At 57.7% G+C, this 25,406-nt stretch overlaps 11 protein-coding genes and 1 non-coding gene across 12 annotated transcripts; 6 read left to right on the top strand and 6 right to left on the bottom strand.

Moving 5' to 3' along the window:
- The first annotated feature begins 38 nt into the window (after window positions 1–38).
- On the top strand, window positions 39–1,150 carry K437DRAFT_156807 (uncharacterized protein). The gene has a single exon (XM_013386747.1). It carries the CDS (start codon window positions 250–252, stop codon window positions 865–867), a length of 618 nt encoding a protein of 205 aa, XP_013242201.1. The 5' UTR covers window positions 39–249; the 3' UTR covers window positions 868–1,150.
- Window positions 1,151–1,347: 197 nt separating this feature from the next.
- K437DRAFT_257715 (uncharacterized protein) lies at window positions 1,348–8,069 on the bottom strand. Its single transcript, XM_013386746.1, has 5 exons — window positions 7,808–8,069; window positions 7,417–7,683; window positions 3,836–7,344; window positions 1,750–3,778; window positions 1,348–1,643 (listed from the first exon to the last, which is right to left on the bottom strand). The coding sequence occupies exons 1-5, from the start codon at window positions 7,956–7,958 to the stop codon at window positions 1,426–1,428; spliced, it is 6,174 nt and encodes a 2,057-aa protein (XP_013242200.1). The 5' UTR covers window positions 7,959–8,069; the 3' UTR covers window positions 1,348–1,425.
- A 215-nt stretch (window positions 8,070–8,284) lies between these two features.
- Window positions 8,285–11,741, bottom strand: K437DRAFT_257714 (uncharacterized protein). Its single transcript, XM_013386745.1, has 4 exons — window positions 11,209–11,741; window positions 9,604–11,139; window positions 8,665–9,542; window positions 8,285–8,582 (listed from the first exon to the last, which is right to left on the bottom strand). Exons 1-4 carry the CDS (start codon window positions 11,629–11,631, stop codon window positions 8,381–8,383), a joined length of 3,039 nt encoding a protein of 1,012 aa, XP_013242199.1. The 5' UTR covers window positions 11,632–11,741; the 3' UTR covers window positions 8,285–8,380.
- A 233-nt stretch (window positions 11,742–11,974) lies between these two features.
- K437DRAFT_291182 (DnaJ-domain-containing protein) lies at window positions 11,975–13,926 on the top strand. The gene is made up of 2 exons (XM_013386744.1): window positions 11,975–12,607; window positions 12,680–13,926. Exons 1-2 carry the CDS (start codon window positions 12,251–12,253, stop codon window positions 13,820–13,822), a joined length of 1,500 nt encoding a protein of 499 aa, XP_013242198.1. The 5' UTR covers window positions 11,975–12,250; the 3' UTR covers window positions 13,823–13,926.
- Window positions 13,927–14,721: 795 nt separating this feature from the next.
- On the top strand, window positions 14,722–16,372 carry K437DRAFT_257711 (putative ribosomal protein S4.e, cytosolic). The gene is made up of 2 exons (XM_013386743.1): window positions 14,722–14,929; window positions 15,383–16,372. Exons 1-2 carry the CDS (start codon window positions 14,795–14,797, stop codon window positions 16,043–16,045), a joined length of 798 nt encoding a protein of 265 aa, XP_013242197.1. The 5' UTR covers window positions 14,722–14,794; the 3' UTR covers window positions 16,046–16,372.
- On the top strand, window positions 16,105–16,549 carry K437DRAFT_156783 (uncharacterized protein). Its single transcript, XM_013386742.1, has one exon. The coding sequence runs from the start codon at window positions 16,218–16,220 to the stop codon at window positions 16,488–16,490; it is 273 nt and encodes a 90-aa protein (XP_013242196.1). The 5' UTR covers window positions 16,105–16,217; the 3' UTR covers window positions 16,491–16,549.
- A 383-nt stretch (window positions 16,550–16,932) lies between these two features.
- On the bottom strand, window positions 16,933–18,633 carry K437DRAFT_257709 (uncharacterized protein). Its single transcript, XM_013386741.1, has 4 exons — window positions 18,173–18,633; window positions 17,865–17,975; window positions 17,515–17,717; window positions 16,933–17,411 (listed from the first exon to the last, which is right to left on the bottom strand). Exons 1-4 carry the CDS (start codon window positions 18,185–18,187, stop codon window positions 17,399–17,401), a joined length of 342 nt encoding a protein of 113 aa, XP_013242195.1. The 5' UTR covers window positions 18,188–18,633; the 3' UTR covers window positions 16,933–17,398.
- Window positions 18,634–18,813: 180 nt separating this feature from the next.
- Window positions 18,814–19,403, bottom strand: K437DRAFT_257708 (uncharacterized protein). Its single transcript, XM_013386740.1, has one exon. The coding sequence runs from the start codon at window positions 19,337–19,339 to the stop codon at window positions 19,079–19,081; it is 261 nt and encodes an 86-aa protein (XP_013242194.1). The 5' UTR covers window positions 19,340–19,403; the 3' UTR covers window positions 18,814–19,078.
- A 48-nt stretch (window positions 19,404–19,451) lies between these two features.
- K437DRAFT_t41 lies at window positions 19,452–19,557 on the top strand. The gene has a single exon. It is a non-coding gene; the product is annotated as a tRNA-Leu (tRNA).
- Window positions 19,558–19,960: 403 nt separating this feature from the next.
- K437DRAFT_275045 (HK-domain-containing protein) lies at window positions 19,961–22,089 on the bottom strand (the record flags this gene model as incomplete). Its single annotated transcript, XM_013386739.1, has 3 exons — window positions 21,677–22,089; window positions 20,654–21,614; window positions 19,961–20,567 (listed from the first exon to the last, which is right to left on the bottom strand). Coding segments are annotated over exons 1-3 (1,872 nt in total), but the record flags the coding sequence as incomplete, so codon positions are not given.
- Window positions 22,090–22,432: 343 nt separating this feature from the next.
- On the top strand, window positions 22,433–23,922 carry K437DRAFT_257706 (uncharacterized protein). The gene has a single exon (XM_013386738.1). It carries the CDS (start codon window positions 22,520–22,522, stop codon window positions 23,837–23,839), a length of 1,320 nt encoding a protein of 439 aa, XP_013242192.1. The 5' UTR covers window positions 22,433–22,519; the 3' UTR covers window positions 23,840–23,922.
- Window positions 23,823–25,171, bottom strand: K437DRAFT_257705 (translocation protein). Its single transcript, XM_013386737.1, has 5 exons — window positions 25,099–25,171; window positions 24,976–25,028; window positions 24,635–24,908; window positions 24,339–24,571; window positions 23,823–24,274 (listed from the first exon to the last, which is right to left on the bottom strand). Exons 1-5 carry the CDS (start codon window positions 25,099–25,101, stop codon window positions 23,911–23,913), a joined length of 927 nt encoding a protein of 308 aa, XP_013242191.1. The 5' UTR covers window positions 25,102–25,171; the 3' UTR covers window positions 23,823–23,910.
- Between the last annotated feature and the right edge of the window lie 235 nt (window positions 25,172–25,406).

The raw sequence follows: 25,406 nt of genomic DNA, 5'->3' as shown, positions 1-25,406 counted from the left end.
GTTGGGGGTGGGTTGCAATGGAGCAAGCGGGTGCTGCTATGGAGATGGTTGCGAGATGATGATGATGGTGGTGATGCCACACGCAAAAAGAACGGAGGAGGATTGGCTCAGCAGCAGCAGCGAAGAAAGAGACCACACACCACCACCAACATCATCCTCCATCATCATCAGCATCCTCCTCCGTCACCATCATCTCCTCGCCAGAAAGCCTAATTTTTTAATTTTTTTTCTTCTTTCCCAGCATCAATAATGCAACACTATGGCCGATGGAGAAATAAAAAAGGTGAAAGTGGCGCACATGCACCGCACCCATGTCACTCTCCTCGTCTCATCCGTCACCTGCCGCTGGGAGCCAAGAGGTCGGCGCATCAACAGCCGGAGACACACGCTGGACGTGCTGCGCGTAGCCGTGGCTCTTTCATGGCCGCCCGCGCAACAAAGCCGAGCGAACAACGACCGAAAGGAAAAACTGGCTGGCCGATCACACCCACTCGGCGAGCACCACCCACCCATCCATCTCCGCGCCAGTGCGCCAGCGCAGAGTGGAACCCACCAAGTCGAGCGCAGAGCAAAGTGGGTTTTTTTCTTCTTCTCGCCTGGCTGTCGCTCTTCCTCTGCTCTTCAGGGCGCCCAGTGTCCCGCACTGCGCTGCACTGCTCGGCCCATGTCCAGCCACTTGATCCACCCCTGCATGTGTTATTTTTGTCGTGGGCTCCGCAGCGCTGCCCCACCCTCCGGGGCAATACGCCTGCGCTCGATCCAGCCACTCGATCACCAGCCACACGGACCTTTTTTTCATTCATTCATTCTTCCTTCGCAAAATATTATGTAATCGGAGACTCGGCCGAGAGCGCTGCTTGGCTTTGAGCCGCTATGGAACCATGGTGTAATCGCTGATCATGTATGGGAGAACATACCACCATCTTTGTATCGACGTTGAAGCAGAAGCGGCAGCAGCAGGCACAGAGACGGTAAAGCATTGCGGGACAAGGAAAGGCGCCGCGGAGAGCAAACTACGGCAGCTCATCCACCAGCACTCTTCGGCTCCCACCCACCGGTCCCTATGCTTCACATTCCATTGCTTGAATGCTGGGCGCGTGTACCCTTGGTGTACTCTGAAATCTGTACTTGTCGTGACAGTCTACTGACAGCGTGTGCGTCTTCTTGTTCCCCTCGCGACGGGAGAAAGTTGCAATCTGATGCACATGGCGAGCGATCCCTTGGTTGGCGCTCACGGCGCGCCGCTCGAAAAGGTGTCGCACCAGCGGATGAGCCACCAAGCAAAGCTGCTCCGCGCTCGCTCGCACTCGAATAATTGCACGCTTGCGCCTCTATCTCTAAATGACATTGGATATAGCGCAATGCTCATTGGCTTGTTGATATTTGAGATGAGGAATGTACAGCAGAGAGGTATGCAACGCGGCGTTAGCAACCGACTAGCATTGCACAATAGTCCCGAGCCGCATCCTGCACCGAATCCACCTCGGGCGCGACGCTTGCGCTGCCGGGCGGATGGATATCCATGCCGCTACCGCCGTTGTCTGCATCTCCTTTTTCGAGCCTGCCTGACCAGTCTGCACCTGCTTCCGTGCCTTCTGAATGGACAGAGATGATGCGCGCTAGATTCTGCAACTTTGACATCACTGATGCGGGAAGGGCCAGACAATGCCAAAAAGCCAAGGAAAGTTCGTCAGCATGTATGCACCCGTCAAAATGAAACCTCAGAGGCTCTCTGTATGCTGCACTCACTCTCCGTCTTGGCTACGTAGCGCGTCAGACGACCGCGCGCTTCGAGGCTGACGTTGCCCCAGTCCTCTTCCGCCTCAGACGGACGCTCATCCGGATACAGCGAACTAGGCACGAGCGCGATCAGCTCGTGCACGCGTCGCGTCAGCTTCTTGAGCCTCTTCTCGCCCACAGCAGCCGTATCGTCGCCATCGGCAACGCCTTCATTGTGCGACTGGGAACGAGCATGCATGTCCGCAGCGAGCAGCACGGGCAGGTTGCGCTGGCATGCGACCCAATCGACGAGCACCTGCCCGCCGTACAGCCAGCCAGGTAGCTCGATCTCCGGCGGAAAGACGGCAAAAAGCGCGAGGATAAGGTTGTGATCCTCATGCACGACCGCTTCCGGTGCTAGATAGCGCACAGCAATCTCGTGCGCGCCGACAAAGTTTTGTGCGCGCACGAGTAGCTGGTACTGCGTGTACTTGTCATTCCGCGCCGCTGCAGCGTCAGCTCGCGCAGTGTGCACCCATCCGGGAGGGATCAAGAGCCGTTCGACGAGGAAGCATTCCTGCTCGGTTGTCAGATGCTCAATGTTGCGCCCGAGCAGCGCTTTCAGCGCCACTGCACGGCTCGCCGGCAACTCGAGGTGCAAAAGCGCAAAGGCAGACCACTCCGTCAATCCATCCAGCTCAAGCTGAGCGGCAAGGTTGCTGGTGAGAAGGTCCGCCGTTGCGCTGTTCCCATCGACGACTGTGCCCTCTTCGTCCTCCACGCGCGAAGCTTCCGCCTCGTCGACTTCAACGCGATCCGTAAAGTCCCGTACTCGGAGCACCCGCGAAAGCAGCAGGTACAGTTGCCAAGCAAGTCTGTAGTCCGCCTTGCTCTCGCTGTAGCCCCGTGGAGACAGGACCGACTCGAGATCGTAGAGAGGATCCGAATAGAGGCGCAGCATGTGGTACAGGATGTCCCGGTCTCGCGAGCTCGCTTGCTTCGCGCTCTCAGCATAGGGCGGCAGTGGTGCGGCAGTACCGTTGACATTCTTGACAGCGTTTTCATATGTCTGCACAGCCCGCTCGAGTGGTATCTCGTGTGGGATATGGTACCACAAATGGAGGCCAAACGTGCGTTTCCAATCTAGTGTCTGTGCGATGGTGAGGTCAGGCACTGGCTCTGAAGAACCGCGTAGTGAGGTCGAAATCGTGCCTGGCGAGATGGTGACATTACCGGAGAAAAGCTCGTAGAGTTTGCGAAAGTCAGCCGAAATGCAATGGTCCACCCCCTCTTCGCGCCAGGCTCGCAGCTGGTCGTTTATGTCTACCCGCATCTCCTCGTCGCCTGGCAGCTGACTGATCAGCGTCGCCAGGTGAAGATTCCTCGAATCAATCGCGGCCATTGCTGCGCGCTCTAGTTGGTTGCCCGTGAGATAGGAAAAGATGATAGAGGCCGTCTTTCCCGCCGCTGTGTGCCCTCGCACCTCGGAATCAACTGAGGCGGCCACTGCATTTGATAGCCAACGGGACAAAGCCGCCTTTCGCCGCAAGCTCAGGGCCGCTGAGCGTAACTCGGTAGGTGCGTCTGCAGGCAGCCCAAGATCGATCTCGTCAAAAAGCGACTGACCAAGACGCCAAAGCAGTGCTTCGTGACTATGTTCGTTGGGCGCAAAATGCTGCGCAAAGTCTTTGAAACGGACATCGAGCTGTGCAGATGCGGTAGGAACACCTTCCACGTCGTCAAATTCGATATCGCTGTGCTGAAGCTGAAGCTGCAGCATCTGTTTGGCGCTGTCCGAGACAGACGGCGCGGCTTTGACAGTGCTAAACCTGAGCGTGGACAGAGAGACAGGCTGCTCACTCGTGCCTTGCGCGATGGCATTGTGCACGAGCAGTCCAGACGATCCCCAACCAGGGCGGAAGCTTCGAGCGAGCGCCAAAACCGGATCCAGGGCTAGTTTTTCGGCCCCTTTAATGACTGACTCGACAAGGATCGTTTTGGTGAACTTCCTTGCCGGCGGCTCAACAGCTGCAGATGGGCGCTGGGAAAAAGTAGGGCGCTAAAGGAGACGAAGTCAGTACGAAGGCAACGGGAAAGATTCAAAGAAATAACGTACCGTCTGTACGGCGTCTCGAAGCGGAGATGACCCATGCTCGGTCGAAAAGACACCAGTCCCAAGGGAGCTGTCCCTAAGCTGCTTCTTAGAAACGGCCGTAGACTTTACGGCCCCGAGATCCTTGGGTGTGGTCTCAGGGCCTTGGCCAAAAAAACTCGCCTGCATGACCTGCATTTTCCGGGGCTCAACTCCTAGCGCTGCTGCGAATGGCTGAAATGCAGGCTGTTGCGCTTCAATCACCTCCATCTCTATCCCGCCATCATCATCTTCTTCTTCTTCATCCTCTGACGTTTCCTCTTCAGCGGCTGGGGCCGACTGTTTGGCTGGTCTCGGTCGAAGAGTGCGAGCTCGAGTGGTATCAGCTGCTGCTGCTGCCGCCGCTGCCTTCTTCCGCATCGATTGCCCAGACCGTTTCTCCGCAGCATTGTCCTCGTCTTCGTCAATGTCCAGGCCGTAGCGACTGAAATGCTCGACCCGGAATGTCCACGTCCCTTGCTCTGCTTCAAAACTGACGAAATCGGCATCCTCGCGATTCTTGAGCTTAGCCAGATGCTGCTTGTACCGCGGGTGCGCTGGATCCTTGATCGGTGCGCGAGTTGATTTGTCGAGCGCCCAGCAGCCTTGCAACGAAATGATGGCAGGTCGGTTCAACCCCTCTCCTGGCGGCATCTTCTCTGGCGGCCTGAAGCCCCGGCGCATGCCATCAATGTCACCGGAGCAGTCTTCTGGTTCAGGGTACACGTAGCATTCTTTGCGCCGAAGTTGGACAATGCCGCCGGGGATGTCCACCAAGTCAGGCACTGTCGTCAGGTCCACCGGCTTTAAGAAGCGGATCTCGCCAAAGCCTTTTCGGCCCACGATAAAGTCCTTGACAGCCGCGAGCTCGTTGAAAGGCCAAGTCCGCATCTCGCTGAGGGCGGGAAGAGTATAGTAACCCATCTCTAGCTTTGGTACCGCCGCCGCTTCCTCTTCACGAGGGCGAGTCTTGATCGTCGAACCGCTCGGTGCAGCAGACGCGTTACGAATAGCATTGACGGGAGCACGGCGACGGAGAGGACTGTCCGTCGTGGTGTCAGCAGTCGTTGTGTTGAAAATGTCCGCGGACGTCCCGCTGAGCGGCATCTCGATCTGCGAGAGGCTCGTGTCATCATCCACTACAGGAGCCGCGCGTCGCGCGCTTGCAGATGAAGTCTCTAGCGCAGGGCTAAACATGCGTGCGGCAGGGCTCGCTCCCGTAGTGATGGAAGTACGCGTCTGGTCCTCTGCCGCGATCGTACGAGCACGCCCAGTGCGCAGTACCCCAGGACCACGACTGAAGCTGGAATTGCTGCCGACCGAGTCGTCCAGAAAAAGCTTCTTGACGCTTGGCTTTGACACGAATGCCTGGGGCGCAAGCGTCTGTTCATCGCTCAGGCCGCGGAACAAGCTGGGGCTATTGTAGCGCGCTCCTGCTCCAGGCGTCGATGCGCGGCCGGCACCAGGTGTACCTTCACGCAGGCTCGAGCCAAGGCTAGGCGTGGCACTGCGTAGGCGCGTGACCTTGACAGAAGCACGCGGCGATGAAAAGACACTGGCCATTAGCGGTGGTTTCTTTGCTGAGCTCTTGACCGCGACATTGAAAGGGAGCGGCTGCTGCGCAGCCAAGCCCGTAGGAACTTGGGAACCGAAGAGAGAGTCGGTGCCGTAAGGATTCTGGTCGAGGCTGACTTGTACATTTGCTTGCTGCTGCTGTTGTTGCAATTGCAGCTGGCCGAGCGTGCCGCTCGAAGCGAACAGCCCGCCACCGCCACCACCACCAAGCGTGGAGCCGCCAAAGCCAGTGCTTGCGCCCAGCGCACCAGCAGGCTTGGCACCAAAGAGTCCACCGCCTGTGGCACCGCCTTGTTGTGTGTTACCGAACAGTCCACCAGCAGTTGCGCCCGTCTGCCCAGCTGCTCCTCCTCCGAAAAGTCCGCCCCCGGTTCCAAATGCCGGCTTGGTCGCACCTGCTCCACCTCCGAACAGTCCACCGGAGCCAAATGTGCCGGTCGCTTGGCCGGGCTGCTGCTGTTGCTGGCTAGCAGTGTTGGCGCCAAACAGTCCAGTGGTCTGACCTGCAGGCTTGGCACTAAAGAGACCGCCCGTCTGACCTACCTGCTGCGGCTGCGGCTGCTGCCCGAACAAGCCACTAGTGGTACTGGTACCGAATACACCACCGGTGGTGCCAGGTTGCTGCTGTTGTTGCTGTGGCTGCTGCGGCTGTTGACCCGCACCAAATGCTCCTCCTCCAAAGAGACCACCCGCTGCGGGTTGCTGCTGCTGCGTTCCTGCATTGCCAAACAAGCCTCCGGTCTGCCCTGGCTGCGAGGCGGTCGTGCTCGCTGCACCAAAAGCGCCCGTCGTGCCGGTGCCCCCAAAAGAGAAAGCGGGCTTCCCTGCCTGGTTCGTCGCGCTGCTTGCGCCAAAGCCGCCGAAAGCCGGTTGAGAAGTGGCCGTGGTAGTGGACGCGCCGAAAAGTCCAGTGCCAGCGGGTTTCTGCTGACCAAAGAGACCACCGCCTGTCGCGCCAGTCTGACCGAAGGCACCGCCTGTCTGTTGTTGTTGCTGTTGTGGTTGACCAAACGAAAAGCCGCCAGTCGCAGGCGGCTGCTGCTGCTGGCCGCCTAGACCGCCAAAGAGGGTGGTCCCAGCGGGCTTATTGGCATCCGTGGCACCTGCTTGCTGACCAAAGCCAAAGCCTGTAGTTGCGGTGCTGGTGCTAGGCTGCCCAAAGGAGAAAGTGTTGGTACCCGCTGCACCTTGCTGCTGCTGTGACTGGCCGAAAAGGCCACCTCCAGGGTGTTGCTGCGGCTGACCAAAGAGACCGCCCGTCTGCTGTTGCTGCTGCGTTTGCTGAGTTTGCCCGAACAGACCCGTGCCGGAGGACTGCTGTCCAAAGAGGCCAGTACCAGTCTGCCCCGTCTGCTGTTGGCCGAACAAGCCTCCCGTCTGGCCAGGTTGCTGCTGTTGCTGCGGCTGTCCAAAAAGGCCTGTCCCAGCTTGCTGCTGCGATTGGCCAAACAGCCCCGTGCCCGTCGACCCTGCATTTGCCTGGCCGAAGGCGTTGGTCTGCCCAGTATTCTGCTGGCCGAATGAAAACCCTCCAGTCGTCGCGCCTGGTGCACCTGGCCCAGCCTGACCGGTCTTGCGCCCTTGCGCATAATCCTGCACCCTCAACTCCTCCAGCGATGCCTTTTGATAGGCGGGCATACACGTGATGGTCTGGTACGAGAAGGTCTGTGAGCTGACGCCGGCACCGTCCTTTTCCGTGATGACGTGCGGCTGGTAAGGCGGGCTCGCTGTGCCGGTTGTAGGGACCGAGGTACCAGGCGCAGCTGCCGCGCCAAATGGCGTGGCCACAGCCGCTCCCTGGCCAAACGCCGGTGTAGTTGCAGGTGCCGCACCAAAGAGACCGGTGCCTGCTGGCTTCGGTGCACCAAAGGTGGATGTGCTCGTGCCAAACGCATTTGTTTGAGGTTGAGAGGTTGCGCCTGCAAATGGAAGAACGCGTATCAGGGTTGGCGCCCACTCAACTTTTCTATCGAACTCGATCTGAAGCTCACCAAACCCGCCAAAGGAAGTTCCCGTCGTACTAGCCCCGAACCCTCCGAATCCAGTTCCGGCTGACTTGTTGGCCTGAGTGGCCCCAAAGAGGCCACCCCCCGCCGCGCCAGGCTGCTGAGCCGTCCCTGCTGCCGGCTGGCCAAACGTGAAGCCTGTACCACCTGTCACTGCGCCGGTATTCGCTGCACCACCGAATAGTCCACCGCCTGCGGGCTGAGCGGCTGGCTGTGCACCAAACGCGGGCGTTTGAGCTGGTTGTCCAAAGCCTGTGCGGGAAGAGATTTGTAATGATCAGCTGAGTCTTTTGTTCAGGAAGGAAGATTCTGATTGGGGCAGGCCCACCAAGCTCGAGCAGACTCCGCCGAGCACTCAGTAACCGCACCGACTCACCTCCGAAGCCAGCTTGCTGAGGCTGCTGCTGGGTGTTTGTAGCAGCGCCAAAAAGGCCCCCGGCCTGCTGCTGCGGTTGACCTTGTTGCTGCGGTTGCTGCTGGTTCTGGCTGGCACCAAAGCCGCCGAACCCGCTCGTCGCGCCGAACATGACTGCCAGCGATTTCGCTTTATGACCTCGTGACGGTGACGGTGGCCATACAGAACGTCGTCAAGAAGGCGGTCGCGATGAAAGAACAAGCGTGTGGTTATGAAAGTGACAAGGTGTCTTTACCGAATGGAATGGAGCGGAGAGAAGATCCTCACGAAAACCAATCGCGATTCGCACCCTGCGCGCCTGGTGCTCCGCCGCCAGACACTTTTGTGACTGGACGACACATATAGAGACGCTTCTTTCTCCGATCAATGCCTCCAGCTAGCAAATCAGAAACGAAACACATCGACGTTCGAGCACAAATCAGCTTAACCAAAGGCCATTGAGGATACTGTAACATTGAAGGTGAATATGCGTACAAAGCATCTAAATGAAGGGGTGGCAATCGCCTTGGATCGGTTGGAGATGCGCTCATGGCATCATGCACACCCACCGCCGCCTCCTACGCTGTCGCCGCCACCACCAACAGTATCGAGCATTTTGGTCCAATCGAAGTCAGAAAAGCGCTTCTTAAATCCCGCGATGCGCTCGGAGTTCTGCTTGTAGTCGAGTCTGCGTGGTTTGCGCCATCGCCGCGGCTCCATGTCGAGCAGGTTGCCAACGATCTCTTGTGCAAACCACCTGCAGCGGGAGGGGACGGGATGGTTTTTAGCACTGCGTGCAATGAATGGTAAAAACAGAGGGTTTGGCGTGGAGAGCTCACTTGGGGAAGGCCTGACCGCCGAGGCCGGTCTCGTTGGCGGCGTCGATCTCTCCATTCTCGCCGTGCTCCGCCGTCTCCTGTCCCTCAATGATGTGTCCATAGCCTTTGAGGCCCTTGTAGTCCCACTGGACCATAAAGTACGGCAGCTTGGCCACAAGGCTGTTGCGGAACCCGCCGCGCTCGCTAAAGTCGATCAACTTCTTATGTTGCGTCCATTCCTGCTCGCTCGCCAGGATTGACTCTTTGAAGTACGCCGGCGCGTCGAGGTACAGGTCCCACGGCAACGTCAAACACTCGATGTACGTGTGTCGCTGCTGCTTGAAGCTGAGGATCGTCTCGAAGAAGATACAGCCTTCATTCTTTTTGGCGGCCATCTGCATCAAGCACTTCATAAAGTTCTTGATCTCGTCCCAACAGTCGTCGTCGAGCTCTAGGCTGCTGAGGTGATGCTGCACCGGCACGATCAGACAGTGGTCCGCCACGAGGCTCTCCCGCTCCGGAAGCGCAAGATAGGCACTGCTGCCGCTGGCAATGACGTTCGCACGCGGCGGCCGAGCGCCCTCATCCTGCCAACAGAACTGACAGGTGTCCAGCGCCCTTTTCGTCTGCGCAAAGTCCTGGATGGCAAATTGTCGCTTCATCGCATCGCTCTTCATGTTCTTGCGCGCGAGGCGCTCCACATTGTCGTCCATGTAATCGACATCGGCGCGATACTTGCCATCGCGCATGATCCTGCTCGCGAGCTCGGCGTCTGCGTTCTTCACGGACGAAGCTCCGGCGGCGAAGCGCTCCTGCCGGATCAAATCGGACAGCGTCTGCGTATCGTCATCGGCATTATAGCGCAGCAGCTCGCCTGTCTTGGAATCTCGCGTCTCGAACTGCAAAGGACGGTCAGGTCATGAGCATGTATGCGATAGCAAAATTTGCGATGGAACGTACCTTTTCAGAATTCTTCCTCCTGTTACCTGGCAGAGCGGCACGATTCTGCGCAGCATCCGCATTTGTGCCGCGGCCAACATCGTACAGCTGCCCGCGCCCATCGAGTGTGGGCAGAACATGTACCTCGCGCACATGCCCATCGTCAGCCTCTCCATCATCATCTGCATCCCTTACGCGACCAAAAGTATCTGTGCCAAAATACCCTTCGCCTTCGTCGCCCCCTTGTGCGTACGCATATGCGCGTATGGAAGCTGTTTCCGAGCGCGTCAGCTCGCGTTCGTACTCTTTCTGGAGCGCAGCGGTGTCAGGCTTTCCCATCATCTCCGCCTTCATCACCCTTGCCTTGAGCTTGTTGAGCGCTGTTTGATCCAAGACGGGTGCTGCTGAGATCTCCTTCTCGCCGCCGCCAGTACTATCAGAGCTGTGCTGAATAGTACGCTCGACGGTGCCGGCTCCCGCGGTCGCAGCAGCAGATTTGCGTGGAACGACTGGTGCAAAGACAGACGGGATTGGAGTGCCAGATTTGCTCGCGTCGGACGCCACGCCAGAGCTAGCAGAAGCTACGGGCGGTGTCGACGTCCCGCTGCGGCTTGCACCCGAATCAATCGTACACCCGCGTTGGCGGAGAGAGGAATTTGACTTTCTTGCTGCTGCGCCCAGACGAGCAAAAGGATCCGCTGCGGGTTGCGCTCTAGAGCCGCCACTGGCACCTACTCCGGGCGTCGTTGGGGCTGAGCCGGGTTTACGAAAGGATTGCTGGCTGAGGGGGCGGGGTGTGCTCGCCCCCGAGCCGGGCAGGGGTGAATGAGTGAACGAGGAATACTCGCCCACGGAGAGGCCAGAAACCATGTAGCTCCTGTTATAAGCATGCGCCCCCTGCTGGGTGCTGCTCCCAGTGCCAGCATTGCGCTTCTCCTGATCACGCCGATCAAGCCACTCGCGCTCGCCCTTGGCCTCCTCGAAGGCTTCCATGCTCCCGTACCGCTCGAGCGCTACATCGGCTAAGTCCCTGCCTTCGCTCTCGGCGGCCTCGAAAGTCCGCTTGAGCTTCATCATGCGCCATGCGTAGCCGGGCCCGCCGGGCTGAGCTCGTGCAGCGTGCCCAGAGCTAGCACCGACGCCGGTGGGGACTTCGTCATACTCGTCAAGCGACTTGCCTTGCGCAAATTGTGTGTTCAGCTCGCGAGACGATACTTGCAGCTTTTCCGGATCGCGCTTCTCCTTTGCGGCTTCGCGAGCCAGTTGTCTTGCACTCTTTTCTTTCGTGTGTCCCAGCGATGAGAAAAAGTCGATACCGCCCGATGAGCCGGAAGGCTCTTGAGACTTGTCGTCCATCTCTATTGCTTTTGGAACAGCGTCCCCTGGAGCGGCATCCGCACCAAGCATCCAGTCTTCCCGATGCATCTTGCTCTCTGTGGGCTCTGCTTGTGGTGCCATGACCCTAGGCGACTCGGTCGACGGTGGCAAGGCTTCCTCGGTGGTGAGGGTAGATGTTAATGCCAGCGAAGCCAATGTCGGTATCGATGCCATCGCTTCCTGAAGCATCAAAAATGGAGATCCATCAGCAGCTCGTCAAGATGATCAGCTCGAACTCCAATAACTTACCTCATAATTTCTTTCCTTGTCACTGTGATTTCCCTCCTTCCGTGACTTTTTAACCCTCCCTCCGTCCCTATCCCTACTTTGGCTCCGCTTACAATGGCGATGTTCCCTATCTGTATCCTCTTTCCTGCTGCGCTTTCCATTATCATCTTCGTGGCTGCTGCGATGCCGATGAGAGTGACTGCAATGCTCGCGCTCCTTACCCTTTTCCCTCTCGTCCCGCCTCCGATGACGGTCTTTGTCCCTCTCGTCCCAGTGCCGGTCGCTACTGTGATGGTTGCTGCTATTCCCCTCCTCCGGGCTGGCGCTCCTTGATCTCGACCTGTGGCGATGAGAGGTCCTCTTATGACCGCCCGAGTGGTGTGAACGACCTTTGCGGTCGTCGCGCTCTCGGTCGCGGGACGAGTGGTGACGCGAGGAGGCCATGATGGATGCTGGCTCGGAACCGTTCAATCTTTGGCCGACCTGTGGGGAGTACTAGTCCCTTGCAGCCATTAGGCGAAGCTCGAAGCCATTTCAACACCCGACATCCCTTCCCTGGGCTGTACTCTTATCATCCCACAAGGAAGCCCGTTCCAAGATGGAATCATTGTCCATGGAGGACTGAGCCTGAAGCCATGGGTAGATGGTGGATGAACGTGTGACGTCTCCGTTCGCGGACACTGCTGCAGTGCAGTGCTCTGGCGTTTTCTTTGGCTGTGCACGCTCTTAAGAATTTGTCGCTGCGCCTCTTTGTTGGCCCGGCTGTCCTCTCCGTTTCAGTAGCCATGTTCATGCTACAGATGTTGGCAAGCTCACACAGCCTCGACCGAGACGAGGGACCAAGACCAGGACCACGTGGCACGCACCCCTAGCAGGGCAACACCAAGTACGGAAGAGCAATTGCTGGGATTCAAAGTACAGCCGCTTAACCTTCCAGACAAGCTCGCATCGCCCCTTCGCTGTGCAATTCCACCCGTCTCACCTCAGCACGTCCAGCCCCTGCCTTGTTAAACAGACTCTACAACCTTCACGACAACCTGAGGGCGATTGATATCTAGTCAAGATGTCAGCAGCAACAGTAGATGCAGCGTCGGCCTCGGCCCCATCAGCAGTCGGGGACAGTGGCAACGACGGCGCTAAGCAGGCGCGTAACATCAGCCGCGATGGCTTTCCTGTCGCCAGCATGGCGTACTACGATCTCCTCGGCGTCACCGCCTCCTGCAGCGACCTCGAGCTGAAGAAGGCGTATAGGAAGGCAGCGATCAAGAACCATCCAGACAAAGGCGGAGACGAGGAGACGTTCAAGATGATCGGCGAGGCGTACCGCGTGCTGAGTGACTCGAACGCTAGAGCAGACTACGACAAGCACGGCAAAGAGAAACCCAAGGATGAAGTAGGCCTCAAAGAGGCGACCGAGATGGTGAGTCGGTTAGGAGATACCGTTGAGATATACCCTACGCTGACGTACGCTGTTCTGCCCTCTCCCACGCAGTTCGGAAATCTTTTCGGCGGCGAGCGCTTCATTGACATCATTGGCGAAATCTCGCTGATCAAGGACATGGGCAAAGCATCGGAGATCATGATGACTGACGAGGAGCGCGAGGAGCTGGAGCGGCAAATGCGTGAAGAAGCGGCCAAGAACAATTCATCAGCAGACAGTCCGGCACAGCAGCAGGCGGTGGAAGCGGAAGCGGAAGCCAAGCCTGCCGCAGCAGCAGCAGAGCAGCCGAGGGCCGCAGCAGGGAAAGCTTCAGGAGGGACGACAGCAGCAGCAACCGACACGTCGATGCCTCCAAGCGAGGCAGCGGACAAGCGCAAGGCAGGAGCGGCGGCAAAACTCACGCCGGAGCAGAAGACGAAGCTGGAGGCCTTCGAGAAGGAGAAGGAAGCAGCGCAGGAGAAGCGCATTGCGGACCTAACAGAGAAGCTGATCGCGCGCATCCGGCCATTTGTCGAAGCGCGGCGTCTGGGCGATGCGGCGGACGAGGAAATTCAGCTGTTCGAGAAACGCATGCGCGAGGAGGCTGAGGACCTCAAGCTGGAGAGCTTTGGCGTCGAGCTGCTGCACGCCATCGGGGGTATATACATGAGCAAGGCCAGCTCGTGGCTCAAGACGCACAGCAAGAGCAACATCCTTGGCGTGCCGGGCTTCTTTTCGCGGCTGCAGGAGAAGGGCAAAGTGATGAAGGAGGGATGGAACCTGCTCGGCAGCGCCGTCTCGGCGCAGATGAGCATGGAGGACATGGCCAAGCGCCAGGAGAAAGGGAACCTGAGCGAGGAAGAGCTGGCGCAACTCGAGCAGGAGATGAGCGGCAAGATGCTCCTCGTCACGTGGCGCGGGACCAAGTGGGAAGTGAGCACGGTGCTGCGCAAGGTCGTTAGCAACGTGCTGAATGATAAAAGCGTCGATAAGAAAGCGCTGCTCAACCGCGCGCGCGCCATCGCGTTCCTCGGCGCCATCTACAGCCAGGTCAAGCCGGACGACGCGGACGACGAGCGCCGCGAGCTCGAGAGGCTCGTCGCCAACGCCGCCAGTAAGAAGAAGGACAAAAACAAGAAGGACAAGAAGGCCAGAGGCGAGCCGACCGTCGCCAAGGCTGCCGCTCCTAGCTCTGAGGCCTCCGTGGCCGAGTAAGTAGGAAAGCGTAGGTGACCATTTCACAATTATCCACGGTAATGAATGCTCCCCACGCCACCGTTGACCTCAGTCATATCAGCATTCCATTAATAGAAGAATCGTATACCCATGACAGTTGCCGCGAGTTGAGAGCTACATGCACGCAACGCATATTGCGCATCTTGAATAGAAGCCTGTCGAAGGTGGCGAGTCGTCCATACGATCTTAAAGGGCCAGAATGTGTTACATGAAGTCGGAGACTGTGAGACTGCTTCCGCCATCGGGTCCTTCTGGACGAGCCGAGTGGATCATGCGAGATTGCTGAACGATGCCGTGTAGCAAAGACATTAGCGAGACCGCGCTACTGCAATTGTCGCTCGGTTGGATGTGCGCGAGAAGACAAAGCAACTCGGAGTGAAGGGACACAGGTCCGCATCAACGCAGGATCAAGCATGCGCTTTTGGCATTCTCGGCAGGCTATACATAGGCGCTCACAACAGTCACGAGGCACGAAGGCGTGTCGATCCGATTATCATATGTGTTAGCCATAAGCACCTCGACAGCAGCCTATTCATGCAGTGAAAGGGTGGCTCCTACCTATCTGGGCGGTGACCTATACGAAGGAGTTCACAAACTCGCAGGGAAAATGGGGCCGCGGCTGTTCACTCGATTGTATTGTGCTTGGCTTGGATGTGAACGGATTTACGTGTATTAGAGAGTGCACTTGCCGCAGCACTTCAGCCCTGCGTGGTGTGCTACCGCCACTGCTCGCGTGCGACGCGGCGCCCACCACCCACCTGTCCTCAGCGGCAGAGAGCGCTTCCGCCCTCGCACCACAGCCTGGCCAGCCAGAGGTCACCCAGGCAGCAGCAACTCCTGTCTGCTGTAGCCGACCATCTCATTCTTCTTCAACTTCACATTGCCAAGCAGTTTCATTGCACGACGTCAATCCATCCCATCTCGTGTTTTCTGCACAGACAAGATTGCAAGATGGCTCGCGGTCCGAGAAAGCACCTGAAGCGCCTGGCGGCTCCGTCGTCATGGATGCTTGACAAGCTGTCGGGCACGTACGCGCCGAGGCCGTCGCCAGGCCCACACAAGCTCCGTGAGAGCCTTCCCCTCATTGTGAGTAGTCGTCTCGACACATGGCGCCCTTCCGGGACGTCAAGCGGGATTTGAGCGCGGTCGAAATCAAAAGGAGGGATTGCTCGCTGCTTCTGGAAAGGCTCTGGTGGATTCAACGGCAGACATTTACTTGAACAGAAGCAACCCAAAAGAGAAGCAGGAGAGGAGGATAGCAGAGATGACCATCAACAATTTATGCATGGCTTTCCTACTGCCTGTTGGGAACGCCTAGCCCGTGCGGCGTGCGGAATTTTGATCTTGGATCCTGTCTGAGCTTGGCAGCCAGCTGCAAGAAAGCGAGCAGCAGGTTTATGTTGTGGTGATACGCAGCCATTTAAGGGGAAAGCATGGTTACCTCAGCGGGGGGTGGACGATTGGGGCGAGATGGAGTGTTTGGCGCACTGCACATCGTGCAACTGCTTTGCACTGACACACTTTGCCGCCTGAATTCAGGTTCTCCTCCGCAACCGCTTAAAGTACGCTTTGAACGGGCGTGAGGTCACCACCATCTGCGCACAGCGACTGATCAAAGTCGACGGCAAGGTCCGCACCGACACGTGCTACCCGACCGGGTTCCAGGACGTCGTCTCGATTGAGAAGTCCGGCGAGCACTTCCGCATCCTGTACGATGTCAAGGGCCGCTTTGTTGTCCACCGCATCACCCCTGAGGAGGCTTCGTACAAGCTACTCAAGGTCAAGAAGATCCAGCTCGGCTCCAAGGGCGTGCCACACATTGTCACTCACGACGGTCGCACGATCCGCTACCCGGACCCAGTGATTCGCGCCGGTGACACAGTCAAGTACAGCATCGAGGAGAACAAACTTCTGGAGCACATCAAGTTCGACACGGGCGCGTCCGTCATGATCACTGGCGGCCGTAACCAGGGTCGTGCAGGCATCATCACCGGGCGTGAGAGGCACCCGGGCGGCTTCGACATTGTCCACGTTCGCGACCCGCTCGGCCGGGAGTTCAGCACGCGTGTCGGCAACATCTTCGTTACCGGCACTGACGGAAAGCACTGGATCTCCGTCCCCCGCGGCGGCGGTGTCAAGCTGACCATCACCGAGGAGCGTGACCAGAGGAGGAAGCAGAAGGAGTCTGCTGCGGGCAACTAAGCTGCTTGACTTGGATTTTTGCTCGCAAGCGCAGCGGCGCTCAATACAGGGCAGGAGGCAGTCCGTTTGAGTGATGTCTGCAGGCTGGATGGGAGAAGGAGCAAAGGGCGAGAGTTAATCGCACTTCCATCCGCTTACCAGCCTGTGCACGCCGGCCACGCTCGCTCAATCGATGGGAGGAGCGTCAGGATCGAAGGCAGCGCTCGTCCGCCGCATCCCTATCACCACCACCTTGTGGTACTGTGTATTGTCTGACTGTATGCAGTTCTCACTCTCCATGTCTCCTTGTAACAAAATGGCATTTCATACTATGACCCGCCTTGTGACTATACAGTGCGAGTGCCGCCGAAGTGTGACATGCGATGCACGGTCGAGCATGAGCTGTTCAAGTTGCGTGCGCGCCAGCTTTGGTCGCATGATGAGATGCAAAAGTAGGTGCATCTGATTGCGTAGAAGTGTGCAGGATGGGCCTGACACTGCGAATGCATTATGCATGCATGATGAGCGTCGAGTCCCAGCCACTGACTGCACTGCGAGTCGAGCCGACTCGGGTCGGGTCAATTCAAGTCGAGGTGGCGCGATCGCAATCGTGAGCAGAGACGGCTAGTACCCTCAGGGCATGCGCATGTGGAGTGTAGGCCGCTTCATATGGAACTTCGGATCGATTGGGCCTGCATCTTTCTGCCGACTTGCAAGGGTATAACGCGGATTTGTATGGGACACTGGTACGCACAGTCTTGAGTACATGGAATGAAGCAGTTGTGAAACGCTCGTAGTTCTCCAGGATGTGTACGCGTCGTTCATGCCCACGCTATGGTCAGGAATCTGACTCCATCGTCGCGGGCCACTCGAGTGGGATCACGATACATCATAGTTCAACTACCAAGCATCATGCATGTATCATGTATTCATCACCACCTCCCGTACATCCACTGTTCATTCAGTCGTTCGTTCGATCAAGCGTTTAGGCACGGAGCGGGGAGACTACGAAGCAAGAAGAGGTGCGCAACCGCGAGAGAGCTGGTAACAATCTCGCTGCGTGCTTGGAAATGTTGCGCGCAGGAAAAAGCGGGAAAGGGCGACGGGTGTACTGTTGAGTTTTCTGGAGCGCCTGTGTTTGGTTCTTTAAACAAATAGCGAGCGGTATGCATCATCGGGATCGAAATGGGCAGGAGAGCATCACAAAGGCTGAGAGCAGTCCTACGCACAGATGACGCGGCCCTGGGCGTGCTCGCTCGTCATTCTATACCTTGCCACCACACGCTGCTGTCTTCTGGCGTCTGTGTACGCGCCATGTACATGTGCCGTGCGTGTGAAGGTGGGAAGAAGAGGGGTCGAGGTCGAGGTGGACGCTTAGAATATGCAGCTGCGATGACATGAGGGACAGCAAGCGCCGTCAGCAAGCCGAGCCGGGGTGGGTGCACACACAAACGAACCAACGCAAGGCAAGCAGGTAGCGCGATACTCACTCCAAGCAGAGATCCTCGAGACAGCAGCAAGCCAGCATACCGGCGCAGCACGCCATACAGCCCATTCCTGCGCCACCTCCGCCACCCTTCTTAGACTGCGGCTGCACGTACACTGGCTGCGGCTGCGGGTTCGGGTAGTAGCCGCCCTGCTGGCCGGGCGGCGGCGCGCCGTAGGCCTGCTGTGGCGGTGGTGGGTAGTAGCCCTGCGCACAGCGTGCGAAGTGACGGAGGCGGGTGCGGGATAGTGTGGTGTGCAGCGAAGGTGGGGAGGGTGGGGTGTGGGTCAGAGATCATGGGAACTATGAACGCGGCTTCGGCTGGCGGCTAGCGGGCTCGTTCTTTCAACTCACTCCCTGCTGCGGCTGGCCGTAGCCCTGTTGCGGGTATCCGGCTCCATATCCCTGCTGCGGGTATCCGCCCTGTGGGTTTCCACCCTGCGGCTGTCCGCCGCCACCGTAGTACTGGGGAGCGAACGATCCGTCGTTTGATGCAGACACGGGGCCAAGGCGAGGGGGAAAGGTGGAGAGGAGAGAGACGACTCTGTCAGTTCATCACGTGTACTTGAGACGGCGACGGTCTATCAGTTGGTATGATGGCCATGCAGCGCACCGCAAAGTGTTTGCTCCGAGCCGCGCAGCGCTGCGACATATGAACTCACATCCTTGGCTGACATGATTGGTGTCCTTTCTGATGTGATCGAAACTTTGGATCCGCAGCGAGCGAATCAGTCTACACCTGGGGAGAAAGTGACTGTACCAGAGCACGTATGTTTATGGGCGTTCTGAACCGGGTACGACGGCGGGCGGTATCTTTACTATAGCCAGTCTTGTAATGGGCGGGGGGGTCGAGGATGAACGGATTGGATAGGACGGATGGGGATTGGATAGGATGGAATAGAATAGGACGAGTGTTGCTTGATTGCGGGTATAGCACTGGAGAAGTGGACGTGGACGCAGCCAGCTGCCTGTGTTCAGGAGGGGCACCGCTGCAGTCTCGTACCCCGTCAGTGTCTTGTACGATACGCACGCTTTGCCAACCGGGCCCGCATGGGCGCCAGGCGACTGTCCTGTGTTGATTGCCCAAGGCTGCCTGACTGACAGACTGATGCAGCTACTGTGCGTGTCTGTGCGTTTTATGCTTGTGGCTGTGGCAGTGCAACTACTTATACACATACGCATTCTCACAAATTCGGGCCGCGGCTGCCAGATCGATTCGTGTGCGGTGAGCGCGCTGCTGCACAGCCACTGCTGCGGCTGATGCCAGAGCCTATGTGAGAGGCGATGATGAGAACAGGTAAAGGGTTGCTGGTTGCTCTGAATTCCTATAGGGTGGCCATCTGCTGTCCTATATTATCTCAATCTCCAGACACATGCCTATGCTGGAGATTCTCTAATGAGGGAAGAGAAGTCCGGTGGCATGCATACCCGCAGCAACAACAATGCCGTTGACAGCTTTCAGCACTTGTAGTAACCCATGTCGTCACCCATCGCACGCGCAAAGGCTGCCCCGACTAAAGATCATTTGCATTAGCCGTGTGCACTGTGCCCTCAGCGTCATATGACGCCTACCGCGCCTTGAACAGCATCGGCTCTGTGAAAGCGTTCGCATCATCCAGAGTTCCCCGCACCTCTACCAATGGACAAGCAGACCAGCCCATGGTTGCAGCAGCGTCGGTGCTGCTGTGTGTCCCCAACTGCAGCATAGCTGGCTTGACTTTTGACCTCTTAGCGACGGCACAGAACGCGTACAGCTCCAGCAAACACCGAGCAACCAAGCAGACAGACAGTGCGGGTGCAAGACGGCAGAGTGTAGGCGGACTGCGCATCACGCCACGCCCCCGAAAGCGGGGATTTTGGCAATGGATGTTATGATTGAAGTGTGCTCGTTGGATCTCAATGTGGCACCAACATAATGAGAAACCCGAAACTCCGGGATCTGATGCCTTCGCATAGTGGTTAGTGTGCTTGCTTTAGGTTATTTCAACGCTGCAGCGGACTAGACGCAAGTCCTTAGGGATCGTGGGTTCGAACCCCACAGGCATCATTTTCTTTTTGTCCTCCGAGGAGTACAAAGGCGAGGAATCCTTTTGCCTCCAGTCGCTTCTGTACCGTCCTGCCAGCGCAAGACTCTATCAGGTTGAGGGGTTCAAATTGGTTGGCAACGAGTCACGGGCTCCAGTCAATTGTCGCGCTGACCCACCCTTGCGGGATAAGCCTGATCAATCGGCCCTGGTACTCACCCAGCAAGAGAAAGAAAATACACGACGGTGTTATTATCTCGCAATTGCAATCGACCCGGCCGCACATCTGGTGAATTGTTGTTTCAACATCCGAACAGCGGACGCGCGACGAGTGGTCTCAAGAAAAGGCAGCGCAGCGACGCCTCCCTGGGACACGGTTGATCGATGACTCAAGCGAAAAAAAATAGAAGTGATACAGTCTATGACATGCCCGTGTCGATCTCATCGTGGCCGCATGTATCCTGCTTGTACTTATGAATGCTCAGTTTTGCACGGCTCGCGAGGATAGACTCGTCGATGCGGCTCAGAGCGTCGAGCCAGGCGGGAATAAACGTTCCAGGACCGTGCACCGCTCGGTCTTCCGCCGCCAGCTCGGACGCGATCGTCACGCTCAGCAAGCCAAGCAAGGCACCTGCAAAGACGAGTTCCGGCGTGCAGTCGACCATGAGGCGCGCCACATTTGTTCCGAGGCCGGGATCACCGGGCAGACTCTGGCTGAAAGCGCAGCCGCGCGCCATGCCGATGGCCAGCGCGACGCCGAGTGCGCAGCCGCTTCCCGTAATGCGCCCGAGGAGTTCATGGCCATTATCGACCATCGCAACCGTGTGGCCGTCGGTGAGGTAGTCGCGCTTGCCGGTCAGCAAGACGATGCAGCGCTCTCGTTGGGCGAGCGTCGTGACCAACTTGATCGGGTCTGACAGTGAGCCGCTCCCCGAGTCGACACCGCTGGTTTGCACCTCGCCGAGCCCTGCCAAGCTCGACAACTCTGCCGCGTTGCCCTTGATTAGAGTGACCTGCGTGTGGTTGAGGATTTCTGGGCGGGGACAAGGGGGGGAGTAATGGACGTCAACACCATCCAAAGCGATACCTGGATTCGAAGCTGGCGCCGCCTTGATTCACCTTCCACGATCTGCTTCCGGAACGTGCTTGCACCAACGCCGACGGGGTCCAGCACGACGGGTCGCTTGCCAGCATTTGCAGCGGCTCCCACAGCTCGCATGCCTTTCCTGCTCTCCTCGCCAATGGTGCCAATGTTGAGCACGACCGCACCGGTGAACTTGCTCAGATCGTCCGCTTCCTCAGCCTGGTGCGACATGATCGGGGACGCACGGAGCGCCAGCGCAACGTTGGCGCTCAGCGTGGACGACACGTGCGAGGTGATGGTCTGGATGAGCGGAGGCGTAGCATTCGATGCCGAATGTGCCTTTTGCAGGCGCGTGACGCGTTCGATCAGATCGTTATGTGTAAGATCCTCATTGATCGCGACAAAAGAGCGTTCAGCGGCGCCGGACAGCGTGACAAGGCAGTCGTCGACAACAGAACGGAGTTCTCCGACGGCAATTTCCGGCGAAGGTGAGGCATAGATGTCCGAAATGACGGCGACGCCATCGGCATTCACGCGGCTGGGGCCAATAGTGGCAAACAGTGCGCGTTTGGCGGTGCGGCGATTAATACCTCCGATGAGCACACTGCGCATGAGCGGCAGGCGCTCTCCGGTCTCACAGTCGATAAGCGGCTCGTGGCACGCGCGAATGACTTGGGCCGCGCCACGCGGGCCGAGAATGTCTGCAGAGCTGAGGCCCACCTTGCTCTGTGTGCCGTACACGGCGCCAACGCCAACATAGTCTGCAGCGGGCACTCGCACGACTTTGCCACTGATAGGATCGGCGACATTGAGCAACTTGCGAGCAGCATGTACATGTGGCTGCTTCTTTGCAGATACACCGATCAGACGGTGCGGGCCAAGCATGCGACGCGCTATCTCGAGAGGAATGTCCGACTGCCCAATGTGCAGCCCGACGCGCAGCGGCAGGGCCAAGCATACGCTGATATTGTCATTGATCAGCATGGGAATGTCGTACTATTTACAGAGTCTATTTAGCGTCTTTTCTATCGGCAAGATAAAATGGAAGAAGAACTCACCTGGTCGCAAATCTCGAGGCTCTTTTGCGCAAGCTCGAGAAAGTCGCCATTGTCAATGGCTGGCTCAACGTCCTTTTCGCGAAGCTGCAGTATTGTGACCTTTCCCGTTTGCAGGATCAGTTCCAAATGCTTGAGATACACTTCCAAGGGCGAGGCATTGGGGGGAAGGCCAAGTTTCGCTGTTGCATCCGGATGGATCTGCTGGCGAGCGGTGACGAGGTAGAGTGAATAGGAGAGGCTGGATTTGTCCAACGCCGGGCCGCTGCCGGCGTCGAGCGTCCGTGGTGTAGCCATTTTGATGTCCATTCGGTGGCGTTCTCAGGGGTTGCTCCAGCACATTCGCAGGAACTCTGGTGATGAAAATGAACGAGGCGGACATTCGAAAGATCGCAACGCTAAAGACTGAACTCGTCAGATGTTGAGTTGCAGTTCCCCATGATGACATCAAAGTCTGTTGGAAGACACTCAGGACCTGATGACTGGGGGCGGGCAACTCCGAAATCCACGAATTTCCCCTCAGCTCTGGGAATTCAAGAGAGAATTGGAGCGCATCTAGAACGAAAACTTTCGAGGAGTTGAACAAATATCCGGGCCTTGGACCATATCCCGTAGATTTCCGTTTCGCTGGCTGTCGCGAGTTGACCAATTTTCTATTTCGCTCGCTGCTCCACACCCCCGAAAGAAAGTCGAGAGGAGCGGCCTATCCTTGGAGTGCTTTTGCACAAATTATCTCAATAGTGGCATCAGCTACATGACCTCAATCGCCAGCCAGATTAGCAACGAACTTCGCCGCTGAACAAAATTAACGAGCGTAAAAAGGGCCAAGCCTAGAAGCCCACCCATATGCCTGCGGCAGCCGTTGAGCTCACGCGCACGAGCACGTCCTCGACCGACGAGCGTCTCGTGGCCGCAGCCGTCACCTTTACGCTTTCCGACCGCTCCTCCTCTGCACCTTCTGCCGCTGGCGACGCCATTAATACAGCTACAGCGCATCAAGACGACTCATGGAGCAGTACAGATAGGCTGCCGTTCATATCCGAGTCGCGTTTTAATTCTTTGACGCATGACGCATCTGGCCGCCCGCAAGGCATCGGAAGAGAGGACGACAGCAGTGACATGTCCGCGACAGGGAGCATCGTCGAGCTTGCCAACACGAGCGCCAGCGTGAGCGGTAGTGCTGAGATGGTACGCGAAAGGACGGTCTCAGCGGGGAGTCCTTTCGGCAGACGCATCATCGACCTCACTCACGACGACTCGGCTGAGCAACTCCCACAGGGGCGAAGTGATGAGCGGGGGTATGCCCCAAGGGAAGCAGAGAGCGATGAAGAAGGCAACATACATGAAGATGGAATGGGAGAAGGAACAATGGACGACATGACACACGATCAGACCGGTGTAACGGGCACGGCTAACGAGGAGAACAGCATCTACCTTCCGCAGGACCCCGAACGCATCGCAGAGATATGCCGCTTCGATGTTGGTATCGAACGCGGCCTACCGGGGGCGGAGTCCTGGAAGGGAGGAGTACGCCAAGCGCTGCAAGCGCTCAAACGGCAGCTCCAGCCAGACAGCAGCAAGCAGCTACCGCCATGCTCACGAAAACGGCGCCTGCTCGACATGCCCCTCCCACCGCCAGTCGCGCGACGCGAGTGTGTACGCTTACAACGCCTCGCGGAGCTCTCGAACCCAGGCGCCATGACTCGCCGCGCCCTCCAAGCCGAACACAACCTAAGCAAAGCGCGCAGAGAGACCAGGCGTTTGCACATCCCCAAAGCATTTCGCACAGGTCCCACTCACCCAGAATTTGACCTGCTCGACCCGCACACACACGATTCCGACCGCCTTGGTGCTGATCCGATCTCTGCTGCGCAAAGCACTGCGAAGAGGAGCGCGAATGCCTCCGCCGCGACGTCTGACTTTGTCCAGCACGACGCACGTGGATACCACACTATATGGTCGCCCTTTGCGGACGACGACCGCAGTCTACTCGACGATGCGAGTGGGCGGGACACGCAGCTCAAGCTCTGGCAGGCGACAGTCCAGGTTGGCGATCTCGCGCGCAGCACGTCCACCATCATCACCAACTACAGCAAAAGCGCTAAGGCTAGCTTGCAAGAGATGTGTCGAGAGGCAGAGGGATTCGACTGGATGTATACCTCCTAGTATCTGTGTTTGCATGTGTAAAGCCTGTTGTACAGTAGGGCAATGCAAGAGGGGAGTAACCTAATTCGCACCTAATCCAATTCGTCCAGCTTGTCGTACTGTTGCTGGTTCGCCGACGCACTTAGCGGCGGCTGCTGCTGCTGCGCGCCGAAGCCGCCGTTGGCATCCGAATTGCTCGGAGTGACAGATGGCGCATTTGCAGTGGTCGGAGTCGCTGCGACTGCTTGGGGGGTAGCATTCATCTGCGGGCTAGCCACAGGCCCGATGCCGGGAAGGTTTGCGACTGCTTGCCTCTTGGCCTGTGTAGTGCCATGCGAAGCGTCCACAGCGATAGAAAGTGTCTTTTTCTTCTTTGGTGGAGGCGGGATGTCCCATGCCCACAGTGGTTTGAAGCTGTCAACGAATCCGACATCTTCGAAGAGGTTGGGGAAGATCCTGAAAGCAAAAGAGCAGCTGTCAGCGGTCCGCGCTAGTTCAGTGTCGGGGAGAGGATGCGCACCAGATACCCGGTCTAGCGACGACGATCGTAATGACGTAAAAGATGAGTCGGAAAATGGCGATAGCGATGAACAGACCGATCAGGCCCAAGGCGCCAATCGAGAGATACCAAACACCTTGGCGCATGATGGGCGGCCATAGCGGAAACATGACGCCGGCGAGCATGACGGCGACCATGCCCAGGCCTGCGAGCTTGACCCCGAGCTGCGAGCCCTCATAGAGCCACACATAGTACTGAAGATGGAAGAACTGTGTCAGTATACTCAACTAGGTTCAAAGCACGCCCGGCGGACGCACCAGCTCGGGTTGGAACATTTGCATCGTGTTGATCTGCAGTACTCTCCCTCCTTCCTTTGTCTTCGGCCCCTTGTCTGCGCGCAGAAAGAATGCATATGGGATGATTCCGTGCAACAGCTTGTTGGCTTCCTCTTCATTTGCGACTGGCGGTGCGCCTTTGAGTTTGGCGTAGGCTGGCGAGAGCAATGCCGCTGTCGCCTTGGAGCCTTTGAAGTACTCCACACGCTTGCCGTTCAGGACGCCGACATGCGGTTTGATGCTGGATTTCGACCCTCTGTCAGTAGAGCAGCTATCAGCATGTGCAAGCAGCAAGATTCTTTCGTGTAGCGCTTCACACGCACCTCAGAAAGTCCACCACCACCCGAGTCTCTTTCGAAGCCGAAGATTGTTGCTCCTGCAGCGACGCATTCGTTGGAAGGGGTCAGCGCCGCTCCGTAGACAACGTCACTCGTACAACCACATACCATATTACAAGCCTGTGTCGATGCAACGCCCAAACCAGTGTCCTCTGTTACTCTGTCCTATAGCGCAGCGCACGAAGGCTTTAGAAGAACGAACCCAAGGTCAATGATAAGAAGCACGTTGTGAAGGTGAGCAACCCACACTATACAAAGTGGGCCTTCAGCGCCCGCCAGCGTGGAGCCACATCACGTGACTTACGCGTCGCGCATAAGTCAGCATACTTGCCATGAACAACACTCTCACAAGCGAGACGTGTTTTCAAGGCTCTTCATCACATGCTCTGCTCGCTCCCTACCATCTTCATTTCTCG

The sequence above is a fragment of the Tilletiaria anomala genome (assembly GCF_000711695.1).
Source record: "Tilletiaria anomala UBC 951 chromosome Unknown K437scaffold_66, whole genome shotgun sequence".
NCBI classification, from domain to species: domain Eukaryota; kingdom Fungi; phylum Basidiomycota; class Exobasidiomycetes; order Georgefischeriales; family Tilletiariaceae; genus Tilletiaria; species Tilletiaria anomala.
The sequence above is the reverse complement of the archived record's forward strand: the minus strand, read 5'-3'. Positions and strand labels throughout refer to the sequence as shown.

Excerpts from the sequence above, each read along its gene's own strand:
- K437DRAFT_156783 (XM_013386742.1), top strand. The coding sequence starts at position 16,218 with ATGGGAGGAGCGTCAGGATCGAAGGCAGCGCTCGTCCGCCGCATCCCT.
- K437DRAFT_257706 (XM_013386738.1), top strand. The coding sequence starts at position 22,520 with ATGCCTGCGGCAGCCGTTGAGCTCACGCGCACGAGCACGTCCTCGACC.
- K437DRAFT_291182 (XM_013386744.1), top strand. The coding sequence starts at position 12,251 with ATGTCAGCAGCAACAGTAGATGCAGCGTCGGCCTCGGCCCCATCAGCA. Across the intron at positions 12,608-12,679 it reads TCAAAGAGGCGACCGAGATG|TTCGGAAATCTTTTCGGCGG; the intron begins GTGAGTCGGTTA and ends TCTCCCACGCAG.
- K437DRAFT_257711 (XM_013386743.1), top strand. The coding sequence starts at position 14,795 with ATGGCTCGCGGTCCGAGAAAGCACCTGAAGCGCCTGGCGGCTCCGTCG. Across the intron at positions 14,930-15,382 it reads GTGAGAGCCTTCCCCTCATT|GTTCTCCTCCGCAACCGCTT; the intron begins GTGAGTAGTCGT and ends GCCTGAATTCAG.
- K437DRAFT_156807 (XM_013386747.1), top strand. The coding sequence starts at position 250 with ATGCAACACTATGGCCGATGGAGAAATAAAAAAGGTGAAAGTGGCGCA.
- K437DRAFT_257708 (XM_013386740.1), bottom strand. The coding sequence starts at position 19,339 with ATGCGCAGTCCGCCTACACTCTGCCGTCTTGCACCCGCACTGTCTGTC.
- K437DRAFT_257714 (XM_013386745.1), bottom strand. The coding sequence starts at position 11,631 with ATGGCCTCCTCGCGTCACCACTCGTCCCGCGACCGAGAGCGCGACGAC. Across the intron at positions 11,140-11,208 it reads ACAAGGAAAGAAATTATGAG|GAAGCGATGGCATCGATACC; the intron begins GTAAGTTATTGG and ends TTGATGCTTCAG. Across the intron at positions 9,543-9,603 it reads GGAGGAAGAATTCTGAAAAG|TTCGAGACGCGAGATTCCAA; the intron begins GTACGTTCCATC and ends CGTCCTTTGCAG.
- K437DRAFT_257715 (XM_013386746.1), bottom strand. The coding sequence starts at position 7,958 with ATGTTCGGCGCGACGAGCGGGTTCGGCGGCTTTGGTGCCAGCCAGAAC. Across the intron at positions 7,684-7,807 it reads TCAGCAAGCTGGCTTCGGAG|GCTTTGGACAACCAGCTCAA; the intron begins GTGAGTCGGTGC and ends CTTCCCGCACAG. Across the intron at positions 3,779-3,835 it reads TTCGAGACGCCGTACAGACG|CGCCCTACTTTTTCCCAGCG; the intron begins GTACGTTATTTC and ends CGTCTCCTTTAG.
- K437DRAFT_257709 (XM_013386741.1), bottom strand. Across the intron at positions 17,718-17,864 it reads ACGGCCAGCCGCAGCAGGGA|GGCTACTACCCACCACCGCC; the intron begins GTGAGTTGAAAG and ends CGCTGTGCGCAG.
- K437DRAFT_257705 (XM_013386737.1), bottom strand. Across the intron at positions 24,909-24,975 it reads GTGGTGGTGGACTTTCTGAG|AGGGTCGAAATCCAGCATCA; the intron begins GTGCGTGTGAAG and ends CTCTACTGACAG. Across the intron at positions 24,572-24,634 it reads AAATGTTCCAACCCGAGCTG|TACTATGTGTGGCTCTATGA; the intron begins GTGCGTCCGCCG and ends TTCCATCTTCAG.